The 24987-nt window shown below is 37.8% G+C and overlaps 1 protein-coding gene across 5 annotated transcripts in view; it reads left to right on the top strand.

The window, feature by feature from the left end:
- Positions 1–15561, top strand: part of Depdc1 (DEP domain containing 1) — a 33905-nt gene extending 18344 nt beyond the window's left edge. The window contains exons 7-12 of one of the 5 annotated variants that reach the window (XM_048453493.3): positions 648–788; positions 2307–3146; positions 3569–3741; positions 12376–12552; positions 13417–13602; positions 14271–15561. In XM_048453493.3, the coding sequence (XP_048309450.3) occupies positions 648–788; positions 2307–3146; positions 3569–3741; positions 12376–12552; positions 13417–13602; positions 14271–14411 (1658 nt within the window). In that variant the 3' untranslated portion in view covers positions 14412–15561. Of the gene's footprint in view, positions 1–647; positions 789–2306; positions 3147–3568; positions 3742–3979; positions 4120–12375; positions 12553–13416; positions 13603–14270 lie in introns of those variants that run through there. The other 4 variants (XM_085677486.2, XM_048453496.3, XM_085677488.2 and 1 more) reach the window with 4 other exon arrangements.
- The last annotated feature ends 9426 nt before the right edge of the window (positions 15562–24987 follow it).

Below are 24987 nucleotides of genomic sequence, written 5' to 3'. Positions count from 1 at the left end.
AAAGAGGCCAGATGAGCGCTTTACTTTGGTATACATAGTATGAGAGGCCACATCCACATAGGCAGGTAACTTAAAGGCTACTGGTAGTAATTCTACAGCACCAGAGCAAATAATTCTATGGCAATATGTTCCTACTTCCCCTTCATGAGTACTAGACTGTGTACAGAAGTTTATATTTTTAATAGATTAACAATGATTAATTATTATGATTCAATAGTATATCAAGCTTTAAAAGTAATATGACAAAACACTAAAATTAGTAAGAATTTTAAAAAGGGTAAATTTATTCATAAAAGTACTGACATACAAAAGATAGTTTAGAATTATTTGTTATTCTATTCTTGTCTTCACAAAATAAATTTCATCAAAGTCTCACTAAAGTAATTGATGACTTTAAAATATACCTTAAATTTTTCTTTCTTATAGTTTTTCATATATTAAAAAATATTAAAACAAAATACTAGTCAGAGGCTGCTTACAGTTATGTCCAGTGAAAAGATGAGACCTGAGTTGATGAACTGCATATATTGTAACATGAATTGTTAAACATACCTCCCTCATAAAATACAAGTCTAAACTTAGGTGTACTTTTAATTGTATTAAATTGAAATATATTTTACCCAATTTTTTTGCCCTCTGCCTCTTAGGGCCAAGAAGTAATGAAACCAATAATCCAACTTATGTTGGATTTGAACGTGATGTATTCAGAACAATTGCAGATTATTTTCTAGATCTCCCTGAACCTCTACTTACATTTAAATATTATGAATTATTTGTGAACATTATGGGTATGTATAAATTTTACTTTTTACTTAAATTTATTCTATTAAATTTTATGTTTCCTTGAAGTTTAAACATGGTTCCATGTTTAAAAACATGGTGAATGTGGTAGGCTATAAACTATTTCAAATACTATAGTTATTCTAGTTCAAATGGTTCAAATATGCTGTAACGCCAGTTGCCTCAGATCGACTAACATATAGCTATGTAGTTGGGACACAGCTTCCTAGACTTAGTCTTGATCCTACAGGAGAAAGGCTCAGATTCACAAACTGTTCTTCCTTCTGGTTCTGGCAACAATTAAGTTCCCTGTGCTCCACACTTATGCTCAGCCAATTACCAATTAAAACGTATATTTGAACCCCTCTGTAATTCTCTCATGAAATCCTGGAAAGTAATTAATTATGTTTGATATTTTGTTTTAAAAAGGCTAGAACTCAGGAACAGACAGAAAGAAGAAATGCACATGGAAGGAGTGGGGGAGGCACAGTCTCTGTACCTCTCAGGAATACACCTGAGCATCTGTGTGTTCATCAACCTAAAGCTGCCTTAGCTTCACTGTTTCAGAATTTTAAGTAAATTTTATTAGCTAGGTATGATTGATTAAGTTATCATTTTATGCTATTAAACTCAATCTCCATCCCCCTTTCCTTCCCAAGAGGTTGTAGGTAATGCTTTTGTGTGGCTAGCCATGAGTTACATTAGCACAAACTCGTGTATGTTGAAATAGCTCCTCATGAATAACAAGACTGATCACTCAGGAAGTTCCAAGGATTTTAGGAGTTCTATGCCAGTAACCAAGAACAGAGACCAAATATAGGTACCCTTGTCACTAGTCTTCATGTGCTAGTTACATACTCCTGGACTCAACCAATCCACATTCAAAAATGTTTTGTTTTTAATGTAGCTACAGAGAATTTGTGGAAGGGGGGATTTCTTGTCATTATTCTGTAAACAATAAACATATACATAATGCTTGCTTTGTGTTAGTTATATGTGTAATCTACAGATTTTGTTGTATGTCTGATTTTTGTTTTTTGAGACAGAGTTTCTCTTAATAAATGACTATGTTATATGTATGTGCATAGAGCACCATTTTATATAAGAGTCTTAAATGTGAAGATTTTGTTCATGTGCATCCCTGGAACCAATCTTCCCATGAACACCAAGATGGCTATATGTGTGGTTCTATATACAGGTGTCTTATAATTGAAAGATTTCAAATACTAGTAGGATTAAAAACAAATATTTTTAAGTGTATCCTGATTCAATCCTAATTAGGCTGTTAAATTAATTTTTAGATAATTTATATCATAAATTTAAATATTACTAGTCAGTCTTGCATGTTTATAACTAAATTTTGCATGAGTCCCATTGAAGAGACTTCCAAATTAAGGAACTTCTATATGTTCTTTACTAACAGTATATATTATAGTGTTGCTTATTTTTAACTTTACTTTATTTTTGTTTTATTTTTATTCACTGTCTTGCACTTGCATCTTAATTTTTGTTTCATTTTCTGGTAGTTGTTTGTGGCTACGTCACAGTTTCAGATAGAGCAAGTGGGATACATAAAATCCATGATGATCCACAGTCTTCAAATATCCATCATTTAAGCAATTTGAATTCCTTCAAATCAACTGAATGTCTGCTACTGAGTCTGCTTCACAAAGAAAAAAGCAGTGAAGAATTGGATTCTACTAAAAGTCTGCAAAGAAGTGACCAAGGATTTCAAGAAAGATGTGCCAAGAAAATGCAGCTAGTTAATTTAAGAAACAGAAGAGCTAGTGCCAATGACATAATGGGAGGAAGCTGTCATAATTTAATAGGCTTAAGTAATACACATGCCCTGTCCTCTAGCATCAAACCAAGGTGTTCTTCTTTGGAAGGAATTATTGATATGTCAGGGAATTCAAGTAAAAAGACATCCAGTGTCTTCTACCAGTCTTTTCTGAACATAGAAGAGCAAAATCGTAAACAACCTTTAGTGCCAATGCCCAAACAGAAATCTCTATTTAATCTTCACCCAGAAGAAAATATTCAACAGTCATACTGTGTTAGTCTTAAAAGAAGCTCTGCTTTGACTGTTCAAGACCAAGGAGAATTTAATAAAGAAAAATATAATTCAAAACAGCTTTGTAGGTCTCAGAGTTTGCTTTTAAGAAGTAGTACGAGACAGAATAAATATATCAATACACCAGTGGCTGAAATTATAATGAAACCACATGTTGCACAAGGCAGTACAAGTGTGCAAAGTGAGCTCGGAGAGTCTAGTACCACAATCTATAAAAGACTGTGCAAAAGCACAATAGAACTTTCAGAGAATTCTTTACTTCCTGCTGCTTCTGTGTTGACTGGCACACAAAGTAAGGCTGTTTTCTGTGCATGCAATGTTAACATTAATGTTTACTAACTCTGCTTTGTATTCCTGACTTTTCTTGTCTGAAATTGCTTTTTTATTTCTTGAAAAGAAATTTTGTAAAAGACTGATCATGGCATAACCAATGTTTATTCTACCCTACTTAAAGCACTTAATTTCTTTTCCTTTAATTTTACTTATTCTGTGTCACTTTATATATAAATGAAGGGTTTTGGTGCTTAGAAATAGGTTGTAAAATGATAGTGATTATCTTACTATATACTTTTAGAGAATGTGGAAATTTGTAACTCTTAATTAAAAGGAAAATACTATCAATATATTACATTCTTTATATGACTGCACATTCTATTTATTTGAAAATTATTATCACTGATGATTTTTGGGGGATGGGGTCACTTTCCCTTCTAGGTTTGCTGCAGCCTCATTTAGAGAGAGTTGCCATCAATGCTCTACAGTTATGTTGTTTGTTACTTCCCCCACCAAATCGTAGAAAGCTTCAACTCTTAATGCGCATGATTTCTCGAATGAGTCAAAATGTTGATATGCCCAAACTTCATGAAGAAATAGGTACAAGATCATTGGTAAGTTGATTTTAATATAGTTTTATTATATCATATATAGTCCTCAAGAATTTCATTCATGTATATAATGTATTTTGACTGTATCAACTCCCTATTCCTCATATATATACACACACACACATATATATATATATACATATATATATATATATATATATATATATATTCCCCAACTTTATATTCTCATTTTTAAATAACTCATTGAACCCAATTATGTTTCCCATGTACATGGTTATAGGGCCATTCACTGGAGCAACATTGGCCGACCTGGGCCAAATTCTTAAAGAAAACTGACTCTTCTTCCCCTAATAGTCGTCACTTGTCTATAGCTCCTCAAGTATGAATGGGGCTTTAAAATCCTTCCACCTCAACGCTGGAATGTTGATTGGTTTGATCTTCTTCAGGCAACTATTGCTGTGAGTTCACGAATTTATTAGTCCTGTCCTATCCCAAAGACTCTGCTTCATTCAAATTTTTCCTAACCTTTGCCTCTTCCATAATGTTCCCTGAATCTTGTGTGTGTATGTGTGTGTGTGTGTGTGTGTGTACTACTAGTATTTTATTTGTATTTTAATAAATAAAGCTTGCCTGAAGATCAGAGAGTAAGGTCAGCCTTACAGACAGCAGTGTGATCAACACTGTTATTCTCAATAGCTACACTAGTTTGCCATAGGAACCATGTGGTGCATGCCTTTATTCCAGTGGTACACACCTTTAATCCCAGAACTAGAGAGGACTATAAAACAGCAGTAGACAGCTCACAGTCACAGTCTCATTCTGAGATTCCTTGAGACAGCCTGGACATTTTGAACTGAGGTAGATGTAAGAGCCAGTGACTGGCTGTTTTACTTTACTGACCTTAAGGTTGAACCCCAGTTTCCATTCCTGAGTTTGTTTTGGGGAAGTTGTTTTGTTTTGTTTTTAATTTATTAAAAACAACTGTCTTTTCTGTAGGCTTTCTGTATGTTGCTTTTATTAGGTTTAGATATGTTCCTTGTATCCCTTATCTCATCAAGATCTTTATCATGAAGGGCTGTTTTACATTCATAGGCATATCCTTATTTAGTTTGAGAACGTTTTCTTCTATGATTTTATTGAATGTAATTTCCCCTCCCCTTCTACCCTCTCCCATGGTCCCCATGCTCCCAGTTTACTCAGGAGAGCTTGTCTTTTTCTACTTCCCATGTACATTAGATCCATGTATGTCTCTCGTAGGGTCCTCATTGTTGTCTAGGTTTTCTAGGATTGTGATTTGTAGGCTGGTTTTCTTTGCTTTATGTTTAAGAACCAATTATGCGTTGAGTACATATGATATTTATCTTTCTAGGTCTGGGTTACCTCACTCAGTATGGTGTTTTCCAGATCCATCCATTTGCATGCAAATTTCAAGATATCATTACTTTTTTTCTGCTGTGCAATACTCTATTATGTAATTGTATTACATTTTCCTTACCCATTCTTCACTTGAGGGGCATTTAGGTTATTTCCAGGTTCTGACTATGACAAACAAAGCTGCTATGAACATAGTTGAGCACATACCCTTGTGGTAAGATTGAACGTCCTTTGGGTATCTATCCAAAAGTGGTATTGCCTATCTTGAGGAAGGTTGTTTCCTAATTTTCTGAGAAATCATCATATTGATATCCAAAGGGACCATACCTGTTTGTACTCCCACTAGCAATGCAGAAGTGTTCCCTTTACCTAACAACCTTTCCAATATAAATTGTCATCAGTGCTTTGGATGTTGGTCATTCTTACAGGTGTAAGATGGAATCTCAGAGTTGTTTTGATTTGCATTTCTCTCATGGCTAAGGATGTTGAGCCTTTCCTTAAGTGTCTTTCAGCCATTTTAGATTCCTCTGTTGAGAGTTCTCTGTTTAGGTCTGTACTCCATTTTTTTTATTGGATTATTTCTTCTTTTGGTGACCAATTTCTTGAGTTCTTTGTATATTTTGGAGATCAGACCTCTGTCCAATGTTGGGTTGGTGAAGAACTTTGATCACTCTGTAGGCTGTCATTTTATCTTGTTGACCATATCCTTTGCTTTACAGAAGCTTTTCAGTTTCAAAAGGTCCCATTTATTGTTTCTCTCAGTGTCTGTGCTACTGGGGTTATATTTAGGAAATGGTCACCTGTACCAATGCATTCAAATGTACTTTCCAATTTCTCTTCTATGAGTTTTAGTGTGGCTGGCTTTATGTTGAGGTCTTCTTTGATCCATCTAGACTTGAGTTTTGTGCATTGTGATAGATATGAATCTATTTTCATTCTTCTGCATGTTGATATCCAGTTATGCAAGCACCATTTGTTAAATTTACTTTCTTTTTGCCATTTGATATTTTTTGCTTCTTTGTCAAAAATCAGTTGTTCATCGGTGTGTGGATTAATATCTGGATCTTTGATTTAGTTCCATTGGTCCTCCTGTCTGTTTTTATGCCAACAGTAGGCTGTTTTCAGTACTGTAGCTCTGTAGTAAAGTTTGAAGTCAGGGGTTGTAATACCTCCAGAATTTCCTTTATTGTGCAGGATTTTTTGGGCTCTTCTGGGTTTTTTGCTTTTCTATATGAAGTTGAGTATTGTTCTTTCAAGATCTGTGAAGAATTTTGCTGGGATTTTGATGGTCATTGCCTTGAATCTATTTATAAATTGCTTTGGTAAGATTGCCATTTTTACTTTGTTAATTCTACCTACCCAAGAGCCTGGGAGATCTCTCCACTTTCTGGTATCTTGTTCAATTTCTTTCTTCAAAGGTTTAAAGTTTTTGGCAAACCAGTCTTCCACTTGTTTGGTTAGAGTTACTCTGAGATATTGTGTGTTGTTTGTGGCTATTTTGAAGGGTGATGTTGCTCTTACTTCTTTCTCAGCCCGTTTATCATCTGTGTAAATAAGGGCTACTGACCTTTTTGAGATAATCTTGTATTGTGCTACATTACTGAAAGTGTTGTTTATGAGTTGTAGAAGTTCCTTGGTAGAATTTTTGGGTCGCTTATATAAATTACCATATCATCAGCGAATAGTGATAATTTGACATCTTTTCTGACTTGTGTTCCCTTGATCTCCTTTTGTTTTCTTATTTCTTTAGCAAGGACCTCAAAAACTGTATTGAATAGATATGGAGAGAGTGGTAACCTTGTCTTTTTCTGATTTCAGTTGTATCACTGTGAGTTTCTCTCCATTTAGTTTGATGTTGGCTGTTGGCTTGCTGTATGTTGCATTTATTATGTTTCGGTATGTTCCTTGTATCCCTGCTCTCTCCAAGACCTTTATTATTAAGGGATGTTGTATTTTGTGGAAAGCTGTTTCAGCATCTAATGAGATGATCAAGTGGCTTTTATTTTTTCAGTTTGTTTGTATGGTGGATTACATTGACAGATTTTGGTATGTTGAACCATTCCTGCATCTCAGGGATGAAGCTGACTTGATAATGGTGGATGATGTTTCACATATGTTCTTGGATTTGATTTGCCAGTACTTTATTGAGTATTTTTGCATCAATGCTTATGAGTGACATTGGTCTGCAATTCTCTTTCTTAGTGATGTCTTTATGTAGTTTGGATATCAGGGTAATGGTAGCCTCATAAAAAGAATATGGCAATGTTTCTTCTGTTTCTATTGTGTGGAATAATTTGAGGGGTATCGGTATTAGTTCTTCTTTGAAAATCTTGTAGAATTCTGAGCTGAAACTATCTGGTCCTAGGCTTTTTTTGGTTGGCAGACTTTTGATGGCTGTTTTTATTTCTTTAGCAGTTATAGGTCTATTTCATTTGCTTATCTGGTCTTTATTTAATTTTGGTAAGTGATATTTATCCAGAAAGTTGTCCATTTCCTTTAAGTTCTCCAATTTTGTGGAGTACAGATTTTTGAAATAGGACCTAGTGGTTCTCTGGATTTCCTCCATGTTTGTTATATCCCCCTTTTCATTTCTGATTTTGTTAATTTAGATATTCTTTCTCTGCCTTTTGGTTAGTTTGGATAAAGGTTTTTCTATTTTATTAATTTTCTCAAAAAACAAACTCTTTGTCTTGTTGATTTTTTTGGATTGTTTTCTCTGATTCTATTTTGTTGATTTCAGCTCTCAATTTGATTATTTCCTGCTGTTTAGTTCTCTTTGGTGAGTGGCTTCTTTTTGTCTAATGTTTTTATATGTTCTGTTAATTCACTAGTGTAGGATTTTCCCCGCTTCTTTATATAGGCATTTAGTGCTCTGAACTTTCCTCTTAACACTGCTTTCATTGTGTCCTATAAATATGGGTTGTGTGGTCATTTTCATTGAATTTTATGTAGTCTTTAATTTCTTCCTTCACCCATTGATGCTTTAGGTGAGCATTGTTTAATTTCCATGTGTTTGTGGGCTTTCTGGAATTAATGTTGCTGTTGAATTCTAATTTTAAGCTATGGTGATCCGATAAGATGCATGAGGTTATTCCATATTTTTTTCTTAGTGTTGAGGTTTGTTTTGCTACCTAGTATGTGGTCAGTTTTTGAGAAGGTTCTATGAGGTGCTGAGAAGAACGTATATTCTTTTATGTTTGGATGGAATGTTTTATAGAAGTCTGTTAAGTTCATTTGAGTCATAACATCTGTTAGTTCCCTTATTTCTCCGTTAATTTTTGTCTGACAGTCCGGTCCAGTGGTGAGAGTGTGGTGTTGAAGTCTCTCACTATTAGTATGTAGGGTTTAATGTGTGATATAAGCTTTAGAAGTGTTTCTTTTACATATGAGGGTACCCTTGTATTTTGAGCATAGATGTTCAGTATTGACATTTCCTCTTGATAGATTTTTCCTGTGACTAATATGAAATGTCCTTCTTTGTCTATTTTGATTGATTTTAGTTTGAACTCTATTTTGGTAGATATTAGGAGAGCTACACCACCTTGTTTCTTAGGTCCATTTGATTGGAATTTTTTTTTTCCAACCCTTTCCTCTGAGGCACTGTCTGTCTTTGAGGTTGAGAGGTGTTTCTTGTATGTAGCAGAATGATGGATTCTGTTTTTATATCCAATCTGTTAGCCTATGTCTTTTTATAGGTGAGTTGAGTTCAATTAATTTAAAGAATATTAATGATCAGTGATTGCTCTTTCCTGTTAATTTAGTTATTGTTGGTGGTGATGTTATTGTGTGTGTGTGTGTGTGTCTGTGTGTGTTTTCCCTTCTTTGGTATTTGCTGCTGTGAGATTATTAATTGTCTGTGTTTTTGTTGATATAGCCAACTTCCTGGGGTTGAAGTTTACCTTCTAGCAGTTGGTGTAGGGCTAGATTTGTGACCAGGTATTGGTTAAATCTGGTTTTGTAATGGAATATCTTGTTTTGTCCTCCTATGGTGATTGAAAGTTTTGCTGGATATAGTAGTCTGGGCTGGCATCCATGGTTTCTTAATATCTGTGTAACACTTGACCAGAACCTTCAGGCTTTCATTGTTTCCATTGAGAAGTTCAGTGTAATTCTGATAGGTCTGTCTTTATATGTTACTTGGCCTTTTTCTTTGCGGCTCTTAATATTCTTTATTCTGTATGTTTCGTGGTTTGATTATTATGTGGTGAGAGTACTTTTTTTGATTCAATCTGTTTGGTGTTTTGTAAGCTTCTTGTATCTTCATAGGCATATCTTTCTTTAGATTGAGAAAATTTTCTTCTATATTTTTTAAAATATATTTTCTGTGCTTTTGAACTGAACTTCTCCTTCTTCTATACCTATTATTCTTAGGTTTGGTCTGTTCATGATGTCCCATATTTCCTGGATATTTTGTGTTAAGTTTTTGTTAGATTTAATGTTTCCTTTGACTGATGAGTCTATTTCCTCTATTGTATCTTCAGTGCTTTAGATTCTCTCTTCCATCTCTTGTATTCTGCTCTTTATGCCTGCATTTGTGATTCCTGATTATTTTCTCATGATTTTTGTTTCTATAATTCCCTCGGTTTGTGTTTTCTTTATTGTCTCTTTTAAGTTTTCAAGTCTTGAATAGTTTGTTTCATATGTTTGGTTGCTTTTTCTTGATTTTCTTTAAGGGATTTGTTGATGTCTTTCTTCCATTTTTTTGTTTGTCTTTTTCTCCATTTCTTTGGGGGAATTTTTCATTTCCTCTTTAAGAGTCTCAAACATTCTCCTAAAGATGTTTTCAGGTCATTTTTTTCTCCTTTATCCATATCTGGTTGTTCAAGTTTTGTTCTTGTAAGGTCACTAGTTTTTAGTGACGTCGTGTTGTTCTTTGTGGTGTTATTTGTGTTCTTACCTTGTCTACCCATATTTTCCTCTGATTGATGTAGTTGGGGCTGTCTGTGACTCTGGTGATCAATTTTGCAGATGCCAGTGGAATCAAGGTTCAGATGGTTGCTTCTTGTGGTGCGGTAAGGGCCACAGTTCCAGTCAGGCCATTGGTTATTCTTTAATTCTGGAGGTCTCTCTGTGCTCCCAGAGTTTGCTCTGCAATACCATGGGCCATTCATACCTGAACCCACAGAGATTGCTTGCTCGGGATTCTTTCTGCTGAGGTTGCTGCCTTGGGCCTGCTCTGTCAGAGGCCCTGGCTCAGGACTACTCCCTTAGTGGTCCCAGACTCAAGCCCAGACTCACAGAAGTCTCTGGTTCCTGCCTACTCACTCAGTGGTTGCTCCCTTGTACCTGCTCCTGTGGAATTCACTGTCTCAGGACTGTTCTGGCCTAGGTCACTGCCTCAGTCCTCTTTCTGTAAATATCCCTGGTCTGGGTCCACTCCTGCAGAGGTTCCTGACTTGTGCTTTGTCCCACAAGGGTCTCTGGTTCAGGTATACTCTCTTGGTTGTTCCAGACTTGGGTGCTAGTTTGTGTTTCTTTATTGCCCCTACTTCTGTTTTTAAGTCTTAAACTGTTTCCTTAACCTGTTTGATTTATTGATTTCTTCCCTTTTTTTTCTTTGTCCTTTTCTCCATTTCTTTGAGGGTATTTTTCATTTCTTCTTCAAGAGTCTCTGTCATCTTCACAAAGTTATATTTCACATGGTTTTCTTCTGCTCCTTCTGCTTTAGGATGAGGTCTTCCTGTTGTATGACCATTGGGTTCTGGCATTACCACGTTGCTTTTTTGTTTTTTTTAATGAATTTTCACATTGATGCCTGCCCATTTCTTTCTCCAATTGGTACTGTCAGTGTCTTTGCCTCTTTGTTCAATCTTTGCAGTTGCTGGCTGTGCCTTAAGGAGCTGCTCTGTACAGTCACTGTCTGTGTCTCCAGGAGCCACTGGGGTCACTCTTGGCCTGCTTGCTTGGTCACTCTGTGCCTGTGCTAAGGGGTTTCTCTGAGGTCACAGAGGATGGGTGGGTTTGAGGAAGGACTGGCCTTGTAGCTTACAGGGTCCAATTGATGGGGTGGGAGTGTTGGAGCGGCCTATCTGCAGGGAGCTTGCCTGCTACCTGGCTAGTGAAACTGATGCAGGTGGGGGAGGGGCCCAGGGTTTTGCCCTGGTGCCAAAGGCCTAGAAAGTGAAGTGTCCACCTGGCAGACTGATCAATCACTTCTTGGTCTGCTGTGTGCACTTGCAGTCTGTGGTTCAGAGTTCCTCTGAGGTTGCAGGGGATGAGTTGGTTTGGGGTAGAGTGGGCCTTGTAACCTACAGGGTGCCATTGATGGGGGTTGTTGGAGCAGCCTATCTGTAGGAAAGTTGCCTGCTGGATGGCCAATGAAGATGAGACAGGTCATGGAATGGCCCGGAGTTTTTGCCCTGGTACCAAGGGCCTAGATTGTGGAGTGCTTAGCTGGCTGACTGGTCATTCACCTCTTGGTCGCCCATCTCTGAGGTTTTATTGGTGTGCTTTATGTGTGTGTGTGGCAGTGAGACTGGAGAGTGGAGAGTGTTTCTTATAATGGATTTATAATGTTTTTCATCATGGTTTATTAATTAAAAATAGATCAAGCTATTTGAAAGTACTGCTTATGTTATACTTTTATCTTATAATGCTTTTGTTATAAAAAAACTTTCAACAATAAAATAAAATACAAAGTATCTTTAAATCGCTTTAAAGAAAACAAAACACCCCCAGAAAAGTAAAGCCATGTGTGCAAAGCACAAAATAGAGTTTAATAATTCTACAGGTTAACTTTTTAGTTTTTATTTGTTTGTATGATTGGTCAGTTCATTGTTGTTTTATTTTATGCTAAGTATTTGTATTTAAAAGTTAGTTAAACTTAAAAACAAAACAACCCTAAAAACCTGACCTTGTCTAGAGAAAACAGTGTTACAAAAATTCTTTGTGCTTATACCTCTTTATGTATTCCATGTGTTATATATTCTTTTGGTTTATGGTTTTTTTGGAATTAGTTTAATAAAATAAGTATTTGTTCTCTAACAGCTTTTGGCTTAAGGATTATATCTCTATATTAATAGAACCCATGGTATTTATTAATAAAACTATAAAAATTAAAGGAAAACCCACTAAACATACTCCATTGAAAAATTTTCAATAAAAATACATAACAAATGCCTTTTAAAGTACTGTAATATAATAGAATTCTTTCCTTCATAACTATAATAAATTATTTTCACATGCTCTAAACTGAAGTTTGCTTATCACTTGATCCCCACACATCATGTAATACAAATTGGAAATTAATGATATTGCCATTTATATGAAATCTTAGGTTCTTAAGTTGTCATCATTTTGTAGATTATACATACTTTTTCTCGGTGTGTGCTGTGTTGTGCTGAAGAAGTGGATCTTGATGAGCTTCTGGCTTCAAGATTAATATCTTTCCTAATGGATCATCACCAGGAAATTCTTCAAGTACCCACTTATTTACAAACTGCTGTGGAGAAGCATCTTGACTACATTAGAAAAGGCCATGTAGGTATTTTAACCTTAAAAACATCTCTGCATTAGTTATTCACAAATAGCAAATTTGTCTCAGAATAACCACATAAAAATGGACACTAATAAGCTCACATAAACATTCACTAAGTCGGAAATATATAGAGCCTATAGATTCGCACGGCACTGAGACTCTTCTTGGCCTTTCATCATTAATTTGGCCAGACGAAACTTCATGACTCCACCCTCAGCTCTGGGATTACAGAAACATGCTTCTTTGCCCAGTTTTTAGTAGATGTTGAGTATCCAAACTAAAGTCCTCATGCCTGCTTGGGAAATATTTTTTACCCATTAAGCCATCTCCTCAGACCCTACATATGGACCCTTGATTGTCTAGTGCTAAGTTAAATGTCCATTTTTTGAAAATGTAAGAGTAAGTTTGATGGAAAGAATCTTATTCTGATACATTCTATAGTTAAAGCAGAATTCATTCTGAAGGAAAAAAGGCTAAAATACATAGGATGGAAGAAAGTTGTCAGAAAAAGGAAAAAACACTAAGCAGCAGATATCTTCCATAATCAGGCATTGGCTAACAAGCACATTTTTTTGTGCTTTTTCTCATGTATATTATTATAATATTGTACTGACTTACCATAAATATAACTGTACCTTAAACTTCAATAACCGTAAATACACAGTTCTGATTGTTCTCTGGTTTTCCAAAACAATGAATCAGTGGTTCATTACTATGTCAAAATATTAGTGTTTCAAACTGAATTAAAACACCATTTAGATTGCTATGTTTCATACTTCAAATAAGAAAATCCATGATTAAGAGTGAGACAGGAAAATAAAACCAGAGCATTCTGATTTTCACTGTTTTGCTTTCTTCACTGACAGTTTAAAAATCCTGGAGAGGAACAAATTGTTCCTTTGCCAACATATTCTTACTGTAAGCAGATCAGTACTCAAGAATTTGATAAGCAGAAAATTTCGACTTCTCAGGCTGCAGTTGAAGAACTTTTGGAGAATATTATTAGAAGTAAAAGCTTGCCGCCAAAGGAGAAAAGAAGGAAACTGAAGCAGGTACAAAAATGCACAATCCATCTTACAAATGTTGTCTAGTTTGTAATCGGGGATTGCTATTTCTAATGACATTTTGGGATAAAATTTTAACTTTTAAATATATAGCTTATATATTGATGTTTATTATATTGAAGTATATGAATTAGTGTCTATTTCATTTTACTCTATCTTAAATTTAAAATAATTATAATTTAATAATATAATAAGTTAAAATAATTAAAATTTAATTGATTTCCTTTTATTTTACTTGTTTTTTGCATAATTATACTTTGAATTAATTTGGGAAATCTTATGTAAAATCTGGATTATAATACCTATCTCTGAAAGGTTCATTCTTACCACTGTTTAAAACTCCCTCAGTTCTAAAGCTAAGTAACTACATCATTCTAGAAAGGACAAAGCCTGAGAAACTCAAGAGAGAACTAAAAACTGCACCAAATTCCTCTGGCCTTCATGGGCTTTATCAGAGAGAAAGATTTGAGTTTAGAGTAAGAATTAACAGAAAAACATCCTAGAATTTTAATACTTACAGGGGTCTGAAGGACTTTATAGCGTTACCTTCACAAATGCGCAGAGAGTAGCAAGTGCCAGATGAAAGGATACTTGACAAACTTCATCTAGGGAAATAATACTCAAGAGCTTCTAATATTCTTCTCCTCATTTTTAAGTTTCAGAAGGAATATCCCTTGGTATATCAGAACAGATTTCCAACCCCTGAGAGTGAAGCAGCACTTTTGGATGTCAAACCTACCATCAAGCAACCAATGCTGAATTTAAGAAACCCAAAGCTGCACCGTCTACGATACTGACTTAAAACTTTAATAAATGAACCCATATATGAGAATATTTTTTACTTAAAAGGAAATCTATTAATATTGTTTTTTCCCTGATAAGAATCTTATATAAGGAGTTGTCAAATTGGCTTTTATCCATGTGAAACTGCCAAAGCTACTGGCTCTTAGCTCAGAATACCTAACAAAAGTGAAGCATGGTTAATAAAAACTCGGAGAGAGAAATTGGGGTTCAACCTGAAGACCCAAAAGGCAAAGCAATCAGCCACTGACTCTTACCTTGACCTCAGTCTGAAATGGTGATCCTATACACAGGAATCTCAGAATGAGACTGCATCTGAGAGCTGTTTCCGCCTATTTTATAACCTCTCTGGTTCTGGGATTAAAGGCATGTACCACCCAGTTTCTATGGCAACTGGGATTAAAGATGTGTTACCATTACCTGGGCTGTAAGGCTACCAGTGGGGTTATTTTCCTCTCAGATCTTCAGGCTAGCTTTATTTATTAAATGCAATTAAAGTAGCACTGCACAAAAGCCCATACCAAATATTTTAATTAGAAACTGTAACTTTTAATATAATGATCTAGTAAGGCTATTAGGATTGTATCATACAGATTAAATTATGGTGCTGTTTTAAAAGAAAACATGCCTGTGTCTAGATGTGTGCCTATGGGTATTACCTAAAGAACTGGCTGTTTATGATTGTTTATTTTTAAGTATCAGAATGTGAAGAATATTGTACTCTTGTATAATCTTTTTATACGTATGATCTATTTAAATGTGTTTAAACATACGCTTGTAGCTTGGTTTCTGTTTATTGGAATTTGGTTTCTTGGGAGATAAAAGGGGTGACTTTATGAGATAAAGTCTTAATATGCATCCCACTCTGACACCTCAGCCTTTTACTCCTCAGTGGTAGGAATGCACATCTGCCACCATTCCTGGCTTATGTAGGTGGGTTTTTTAATGTTTGTTCAAGGTTTTTGTTTTTCCCTAAACTATCTCAACTACTTCAGTCTTTTTTCTGGAAATATCTTTTGAATCTTTATATTCTTTATCCATTCTAATGCTGAAATAGATGTGTAATAGTTATTTAGCATCAGCAATGTGCCTTTCATTGTTTCTTAAATGTGACCATGATAAATAAAGCAAAATTTCTTCACTTAAGACATTTATTTTTTTCAATCAAGGTAATTACATTTAACATGCCCTTAGGACGATGACCCACCAATAATATAATCACTATGAAAACATGCCCACTTTCTTTCTTTTATTTATTTATTTATTTATTTTCTCAAAGTTTATTAAAATACAAAAGTTTCCATTTCCGCCCCTCCTCCCAACACCCTCCCACTCCCCCCACTCCCTGCCCTCCTCCCTCTCCATCTCCAAGAGCACTCAGGGTCTCCTGCCCTGTGGGTAGTTCAAGCTCCTCCCCCCTCCCTCCAGGTCCAGGAAGGTGAGCATTCAAACAGACTGGATCCCAAAAATCCAGTATATGCAGAGGAAACAAGTCCCAGTGTCATTGTCAATGGCTTTTCAGGAAGACTCCGGGCCAGCCGCATTCAGAGAATCCGGCCTCATTCAGAGAATCTGGCTGGATCACGTGCTCGCTCAGTCCCAGACAACTGGCCTTGGTGAACTCTCATTAGATCAGTCCCCTTGTATCAGTGGGTGATCGCACCCCTCGCGGTCCTGATTTCCTTTTTCATGTTCTTCCTCCTTCTGCTCCTCATTTGGACCTTTGGGGACTCAGTCCGGTGCTCCAATGTGGGTCTCCGTTTCTATCGCCATCCATCGTCGGATGAAGGTTCCCTCTGATCTTGCCTTCCTTGTTGACGTTCTCTTTCCTTCTGCTTCTCGTTTGGACCTAGGGAGTTAAGTCCAGTGTTCCAATGTGGGTCTCCGTCTCCATCTCCATCCATCGCCAGATGAAGGATCTATGGTGATAAGCAAAATATTCATCAGTATGGTTATGGGCCAAGGCCAGTTCAGGCACCCTCTCTTCTGTCCAGAGAACAATCTGGGGATCTCTCCTTGGACCTGAGATCCCAATTATAATCAAGTCTCTAGTAAACCCTAAACTGACTCCCTTAGTTGAGATATATTCTTCCCTGATCCCATATCTATCCTTCCCCCCTCCTCCCCTCCAGTCCCCCCAGCATTCCCCATTCCTCCCCTGCTCCCTTCTCTCTAACCCTCTCCCCTTTCAACAACCCTCCCACCCCCCCCCATGCACCCAAGGTTACCTGGGACTCTTGTCTATTTCCAATCTCCATGAGGAAAACTACCTGGATTTTCTTCAGGTTCACTCTCCTATCCAGCTTCTCTAGGATCACGAATAATAGGCTAAAAGACCTTTAATTATAGCTAGAATCCACTTATGAGTGAATACATACCATATTCCTCTTTTTGGGTCTGTCTTACCTGACTCAGTAAAGCGTTTTCTTTTCTTTTTTTTTATTATTTTTTTTTTAAATTTTTTAATTTTTTATTTAATTTTTACTGGGAACCCCTCCAGAATCAAGTCTCTTGCAAACCCTAAAATGGTTCCCTTAGCAGAGATATAAACCTCCCTGCTCCCACAACCATCCTTCCTCCCTCCTCCCTCCCATTCCCCCAAGACATCCCCAATCCTCCCCCTCTCCCCTCTCCCTAACCATCTTCCCTTACTTCCACCCCCCACCCCCCATGCACCCGAGTTTGCCTGGCAATCTTGCCTAGTTCCACTATCCAGGAGGATAACTATATGATTTTCTTCAGGTTCACCTTATTTAGCTTCCCTAAGATCACAAATTATAGACTCAAAGACCTTTAACTATGGCTAGAATAAACTTATGAGTGAGTACATACCATATTCCTCTTTTTGGGTCTGGGTTACCTCACTCAGTTAAGCGTTTTCTATTTCCATCCATTTGCATGCAAAATTCAAGATGTCATTGTTTTTTTACCGCTGAGTAAAACTCTAATGTATATATGTTCCACACCTTCTTTAACCATTCTTCTATTGAGGGGCACCTAGGTTGTTTTCATGTTCTGGCTATTACAAATAGTGCAGCTATGAACATAGTTGAACAAATACTTTTGTAGTATGATAGGGCATCTCTTGGGTATATTTCCAAGAGTGAAATTGCTGGGTCCTGAGGGAGGTTGACTCCCAGTTTCCTGAGAAACCGCCACACTGATTTCCACAGTGGCTGCACAAGTTTGCATTCCCACCAACAATGGATGAGTGTTCCCCTCACTCCACATCCTCTCCAGCACAGGCTATCATTGGTGTTTTTGACTTTAGATATTCTGACAGTTGTAAGATGGTATCTCAAAGTGGTTTTGATTTGCATTTCCCTGATCGCTAAGGAGGTTGAGCATGACCTTAAGTGTCTTCTGGCCATTCGAAGTAAACATGTCCACTTTCAATGCCATTTAACAAAGGTTCTCCAGAAATTAATTGATTGACTTGGTACAGCCTAAGGCAATTGTTTCTTTGTTTCCATTTTCAAATGCCTCGTTCCTTAAGTGTAAAAGTAGATAAAATACAGGCAGTAAACTCTTGATGCTCCATAACTCTTCTGATTTCTCACTATAATTTTACACAATTGATATGAATAATGATAATGACCCCTATAACGTTATAATATTTCATTTTGTATTTTGATAAAAAAATGATTAATTTACCTTCAGCTCAGAAAACTTGTATATAGATTAATTAGATGAATTAGATATTATTTGCATTCTAAAACTTTTCCTGGTTTAAAGAATGTTGTTACTAGCTAACAACCTCTGTCAAGTTACTAATTTTTTTCAAGCCTCAGTTTCCTTGGATCAATAAAGATTATAATAGTGCCTCTCTTAGTAAAATAATCAAAGTGTTTCACAGTGACATAGAAGTACTTTAAATTATTAGTTACCATTATTAGAATTTAAACATTCGAATATATGCAACTATAGTTGTTCAGTTAATTTGGATTGAAAAGAAATCAAAATGATGAACAACTGTTACTATTCACCTTTTAAGTAATATCACTAAGAGTCTGATTATATATTCTGACTGGATATTTCTTTGTTTTTGTTTTTGTTTTTTTTTGTTTTTTTTTTTTTGGTTTTTTGAGACAGGGTTTCTCTGTAGCTTTGGTGCCTGTCCTGGAACTAGCTCTTGTAGACCAGGCTGGCCTCGAACTCACAAAGATCCGCCCGCCTCTGCCTCCCGAGTGCTGGGATTAAAGATGTGCGCCACCACTGCCCGACTGATTGGATATTTCTTATCTGGTAGAACAGAAATATATGGTGAGAAAAGGAAAGTATGAAAAAAAAGAATAATTTTCAAAACAATATCCTAGACTCAGAAAGCAGATGAGATCTTAAGCACAATTACAGCTTAGCCCAGTTACAGTATGAATAGATCACATGGATAGTCTTTTTTATTATTATTGATTTTTATTGAGCTCCACATTTTTCACTGTTCCCCTCCCTGCCTCTCCCTGCCCCCCTCTAGTCCTCACCCAAGGTCCCCAAGCTCCCAATTTACACAGGAGATCTTGTATTTTTCTACTTCCAATATAGATTAGATTTATGTAAGTCTCTCTTAGTGTCCTCATTGTTGTCTAAATTCTCTGGGATTATGGTTTTTTAGGCTGGTTTTCTTTGCTTTATATTTAAAAACCACCTATGAGTGAGTACATGACATAATTGTCTTTCTGTGTCTGGGTTACCTCACTCAAAATAATGTTTTCTAGCTCCATACATTTTCCTGCAATATTCAAGATGTCATTATTTTTTCTGCTATGTAGTACTCCATTGTGTAAATGTACCACATTTTGTTTATCCACTCTTCAGTTGAGGGGCCTTTAGGTTGTTTCCAGGTTCTGGCTATGACAAACAATGCTTCTATGAACATAGTTGAGCACATGTCCTTGAGGCACGATTGAGCATCCTTTGGTTATATACTCCAAAGTGGTATTACTGGGTCTTAAGGAAGGTTGTTTCCTAATTTTCTGAGAAATCACTACATTGACATCCAAAGGGACTTAGTACTGACCTAAACAGAGGACTCTCAATAGAGGAATCTAAAATGGCTGAAAGACACTTCAGGAAATGTTCAACATTCTTAATCATCAGAAAAATGCAAATCAAAACATTTCTGAGATTCCATCTTACAAACTGTAAGAATGGCCAAGATCAAAAACACTGATGACAACTTATGCTGGAAAGGTTGTAGGAAAAGGGAACATTCCTGCATTGCTGGTGGGAATGCAAGCTGGCACATGGGTAGTCTTTAAGTTGAGCCATAGATGGGTTTGCTGTGGGATAATGATCTTGTACACTGTAAAGATTTGTCAGTCATATTGGTTTAATATAATGCGGATTGACCGATACCTAGGCAGTAAGTATAGGCAGTGTTATGGCTGTCATCACCCAGTGCTTTGGTTGGTACTTCTGGGTTCTAGGACCACACATGCACCAACAAGTGCTCATGCAATTTATGTAGACTGCTGGAGTCCTCAGGCCCTACATGGTGTACATACAGCATGGTCACGTAATCTACACATGACCCAGCTACATAAGCCCTTGTGCACATGCATAAGACCCTATGTGCATGCTCTTGGCAGTCTTTAAAAGCTGGACATGCCTGTTCCATGCCCTTTCCCTGCACCAACTTCCTCAGGCCTGAGCATATGTCTTCCTCTCTCTTAATAAACTCTTAAAGTGTGTTTTGTTGTGTGTTTCATGACCTGTTCTCACTCATGCCCAATAATTTCACTGGTGCCCAGACTCCATCGGTTCTCTCAGGACTGGTACCCTAGACCAGTATTCTTCACAACAACCCACATTCCATCTGTCTGGCTGCTTACTCCTATGCACAGTAGTGACTTCGATCGGTGAGTTTTTCCCTTCTGGTCAGCTTAACCATTTCTCCAAACCCAAGGACTTGACTGTTGAGCTCCTGACAATCCTTTGATGGTCCTAGAAATGGAGGGAATTCCCCCAACAATGGCCTTTAAGGCTACACCTGAGCCCTTCACTGACTTTCACCTCTTATTGTTCACAGTGGATAAAGACAGATTTGGCACCAACAGCTGACCACCGCTGCTATTTGGATTTTTGGTCCTGTTTTTGGACCACTCAGAAGTGGTCCTATTGCAGCCATTCAGACTTTTGTCCTCTCAAGCAGCTAGGAACAGTCCTTTCCAGCCCACAATTCCGGTACTGACAGATCTTGAAATTGGTTTGGCCTAGCTCTCAACCCACACACTATTCCGACGGCATCCTGATTAGTTGCCTTTGGGTTTTCACCTTTCTCACATTTTTAGACATGGGGGGTGGGGAGAAACTCAAAAACTATCAGTCCAAAGTCTCCCCTGGGGTGTTTTATAGAAACTCTAAAGCCTCAAGACTTAATGCTTTACTTACAGATTCCCATATTTGTCTGCCTTTGTTCTAAAAAAATGGCTTAAGTACCCTTTAGAGAAAATTCTAAAGTGGCTGCCTAATAGCACCTTAGATCCCAATATTTTGCAGGAGGTTTCTGATTGTTGCCAGCACACAGGCAGATAGAAGGGGTTTTCTTATATCCAAGCCTTTTTCTATCTAAGTTCTAAGCCCTCATCCTTATAAACTATTCACCTCCTCACATGTTCCTGGCTAAGTCATCTAAGCCAGATGAACACCCCACTTGTGGGACAATTCTGTATTCTGTCAATTATGTTTTAAATAAACGCTGAGTGTCCAGTAGTCAAGCAGGAAGTATAGGTGGAACAACCAGACAGAAAGTAGAGGTGAGGCAATGAGAACAGGAGTATTCTGGGAAGAAGGAAGCTCTTTCCCCAGTCCTGTCCAAACACTGAAGAAGCAGGATGTGACCTGCCCCACTGAAAAAGGTACTGAGCCATGTGGCTAACATAGATAAGAATGATGGGTTTATATAAGTTATAAGAGTTAATAAGAAGCCTGAGCTAATGGACCAATCAGTTTATCATTAATATAGACTTCTGTGTAATTTCTTTGGGGCTTACCAGCTGTGAGAACTGAGCAGGACAGAAACCCCAACAAGCAGGCCCTCATGTTACGCCCACTTCTGCTCTAAAACCTGCTAATGAACCTCTACCTTTCCAACTTCAGCAGACAGTCACTTCTACCTCTTCAGTTCTCTCCCCGGCCCCACCAGCTACTCTGTCAGCCCCTCGGGATCCTTCCTCCTCTCTGGTGCCATGATGTGGTAGCTGCCTGACACTAGTACCAACTTTTACCCCTCCTCTCATGCTCAAGTGCTGCTAAGAAATCCAACTGTGATGAAACCAAACCTGCTGCAGTTCCTCAGTTGTGAGAGGTAGCCAGTGTGGATGGGATGGTCAAGGTACACATTTCTTTCTCTCTCTCTCTCTCTCTCTCTCTCTCTCTCTCTCTCTCTCTCTCTCTCAGAACTCTATCACACAGAACAAAAGCTGGGTTCTTACACATCTAATTCTACCTCTTTCATAGAGCAATTCCAATACATTACCCAATCTTACAGTCTCACTGTTCATGATATTTTTTTATGATCCTATCTAATAACCTACTTCCTGAGGAGCACAGGTTAGTTTGGGAGCAGGCTAGAGTACATGCTGATGAGATTCACCAGACTAATACAGCAACCCCCCTAGGGCAGAGATGGTCCTCGAACAGGATCCACACTGGCATGGAGGTATCAAACCCAGACAATTCCCAAACTGACCTTCTAGGTCTGGTCATGGATGATTGAGGCTCCTTTGATCCTACCACAACTGTCATCTGTAAAATGGAACAATGGGTAAATATCACAGTATCAGAATAGTCCATCTCCTTTCTCTTGGACACCAGAGCCACATACTTGGTACGAAGGGAGTTTTGGGGACCTACCTCTGCTTCTAGTTTCCCTATTGTTGGGGTAGGGGACAGCCTTATCTACCTCATCAGACCCCACCACCTCATTGCATATTTACGGGTATTTATCTCACTTATTCATTTTTTAGTTATTCCAACCTGCCTGGTACCTCTTATGGGAAGAGTCTTTTTAACTAAAATGGGAGCTTCCATTTTATTTGCTCCTTCCATTTGCCTCACTCCAGACTCAACAACAGCTTCTCTCCTCCTCCTCCTTGCCTCCTAACCTCCCAGTTCCAAGTGTCATTTTCTTTGCCAGCCTGTCAGGTGAACCCCCAAGTCTGTGACATGCAAAACCCTTCTGTTGCTAAACACCATTTCTCCATAGTCATCGAATTACAGGATTCTACCAGGTATATTACCCAAGCTCAGTGCCCTCTCTCATCCTAAACCTTAGGGACTTAAGCCTATCATCCCTGACTTTCTAAGAAAAAAAGGTACTTCACCCCACCTCTTCTCTTCTCTGGTGTGGGAGATTCTTCTGTCTATGTCTTGTTTTGATTGGTTAATGAATAAAGAAACTACCTTGGCCTGTTGATAAGGCAGAACTTAGGTAGGTGGGGAAGATGGAATTGAATTCTGGGAGGAAGAAAGCAGATTCAGAGAAACACAATGGAGCTACCAGAGACAGACGCTGGGAATTTTGGCTATACACAGATTAATAGAAATGGGTTAAATTAAGATGTAAGAATTAGCTAATAAGGAACTAGAGCTAATGGACCAAGCAGTGATTTAATTAATGCAGTTTCTGTGTGATTATTTTGGGACTGGGCAGCCAGGAACCAAACAAGTGCCCCCCCACTACAACACTTCTTTTAACAGCCCTATACTTGCTGTTAGAAAACCTAAGGGAACCTATCGCCTGGTTCAAGACATCTAGTTCATTAATTCTGCAGTGGTCCCTCTTCATCCTGTAGTAATTAACCCTTATACACTTCTTTCTACTATCCCTCCAAGAATCTCCCACTTCTCAGTTCTAGAACTCAAGGATGCTTTTTTTCTCTATTGCTTTCAGTTCCCAATCTTAAGATATCTTAGCCTTTACCTGGACTGACCCTGACAATCACCTCTCCACATAGCTCACCTGGACTATCCTACCACAGGGATTCTGGGACAACTCACACCTATTTGGTCAGGCTTTAGCTTCTGATCTACCTTTGTTGTCTCTTCCCAAGTCTAATCTCATACAGTATGTACATGCTATTTTTACTTTGCAGCCCGTCCTTAGAAATCAGTCAAACTAATACCTCCACTCTTTTTAATTTCTTGTCCAACAAGGGCTACAGAGTCTCACCTTCTAAGGTCCAACTCTCTACCTCTGAGGTCATTAATTATTACCCTCATGTAAAAAGTTATTACCCTAGACAGAAAAAAAAATAATCCAGTACCTTCTACAAAAGAGATTTCATTGTTCCTGGCAATAGCTGGCTTCCTGTGTTCCTGATTTCCCTCTTTTTCTCTCTTTGCCTACCACTTACATGAGTCTGCCCTCAGCTCTTTGCATGAGCCCTTCCCAATCTCATTACTAAGCCCTTACAGAGACTCCAACAGTCCCTTATTTAGGTTGCAGCTCTCAATCCCCCAGACCTAACTTGTCATTTATCCCTCTATGTAATGGAAAGGGAGGGAAATGACCTTGGGGTCTTAGGGTATCAGTTGGGTCCTTCCTTTACACCTGTAGCATACCTGTCAAAGAAACTAGACATTACTATGCAGAGCTGGGTACCCTGCATATGTGCTTTAATGGCTGCTGAGCTCCTTATTCATGAGTCAAAGAAACTAACTTTTGAGTCACCTACTACTGTCTTCTCCTACCACAATCTCTCCCATCTCTTAACTTATAAAGGCTTACAAACCTTATCTACTTCCTGAGTTCTTTCCCTACAGGTGGCACTAATGGAAGATGCAGCATTCACTTTCCAATCTTGCCCACCCCTTAATATCTCAAACCTCCCACCTCAACCTAATGTTAATTATTCCCCATCTCATCACCGCATAGAAACCTTAGAGAACATAATCCCTCACACATACAGGAGGGCAAATTGCCCCAGGCTACATATACCTATTACACAGTTAGCAGATCCTTTTTATGCAAGGGAACCTGTAGAGCAGATTATGCCATAGTGTGAGATACTGGGGTGGTGGAGGCATAGGCACTCCCCACCCATACCACTAACCAGCAGGCTGAATTAATAACCCTCACCCTTGTCTTCCAGTTGGCACAGGGACAATCTGTAGATGTTTATATAGATGTCAAATATTCTTTTCATATTCTCCTGTTCCACGCAGCTATTTGGAAAGAGTGCAGATTTCTTATGACAAAAGGAGGATTAATAACTAACTAAGGTTACATTAAGGACTTGTTAAAGTCCTCCCATCTCCCCAAAGTTAAATTAATTATTTGCTGTCAGTCTCATCAGACTAACAGCTCCATTATTTCCAAGGGAAATAACTGAGCTGACCAAGCAGCCAGGGCAGCAGCACTCCAGGGCCCAAACCCACCTCAATCATCTCAGGGAGTACATGTATAGTACAACCCACATTCTCACAGACATTCCCTAACACTCAGCAAATTCTGTCCTACCTTCATCAGCTCTTTCATTTTAATAGCCAGGCTCTGTCTCACTTTATCAAGGCTCACCTCCAACTCACCCCTGAAAACTTAGAGTTTTTGAAAACTATCACTGCCTCTGTAAA

Source organism: Myodes glareolus, chromosome 17 (assembly GCF_982192425.1).
Source record: "Myodes glareolus chromosome 17, mMyoGla1.1, whole genome shotgun sequence".
In the NCBI taxonomy this organism is placed as follows: Eukaryota; Metazoa; Chordata; class Mammalia; order Rodentia; family Cricetidae; genus Myodes; species Myodes glareolus.
This window is presented reverse-complemented; position numbering and strand designations above follow the sequence as displayed.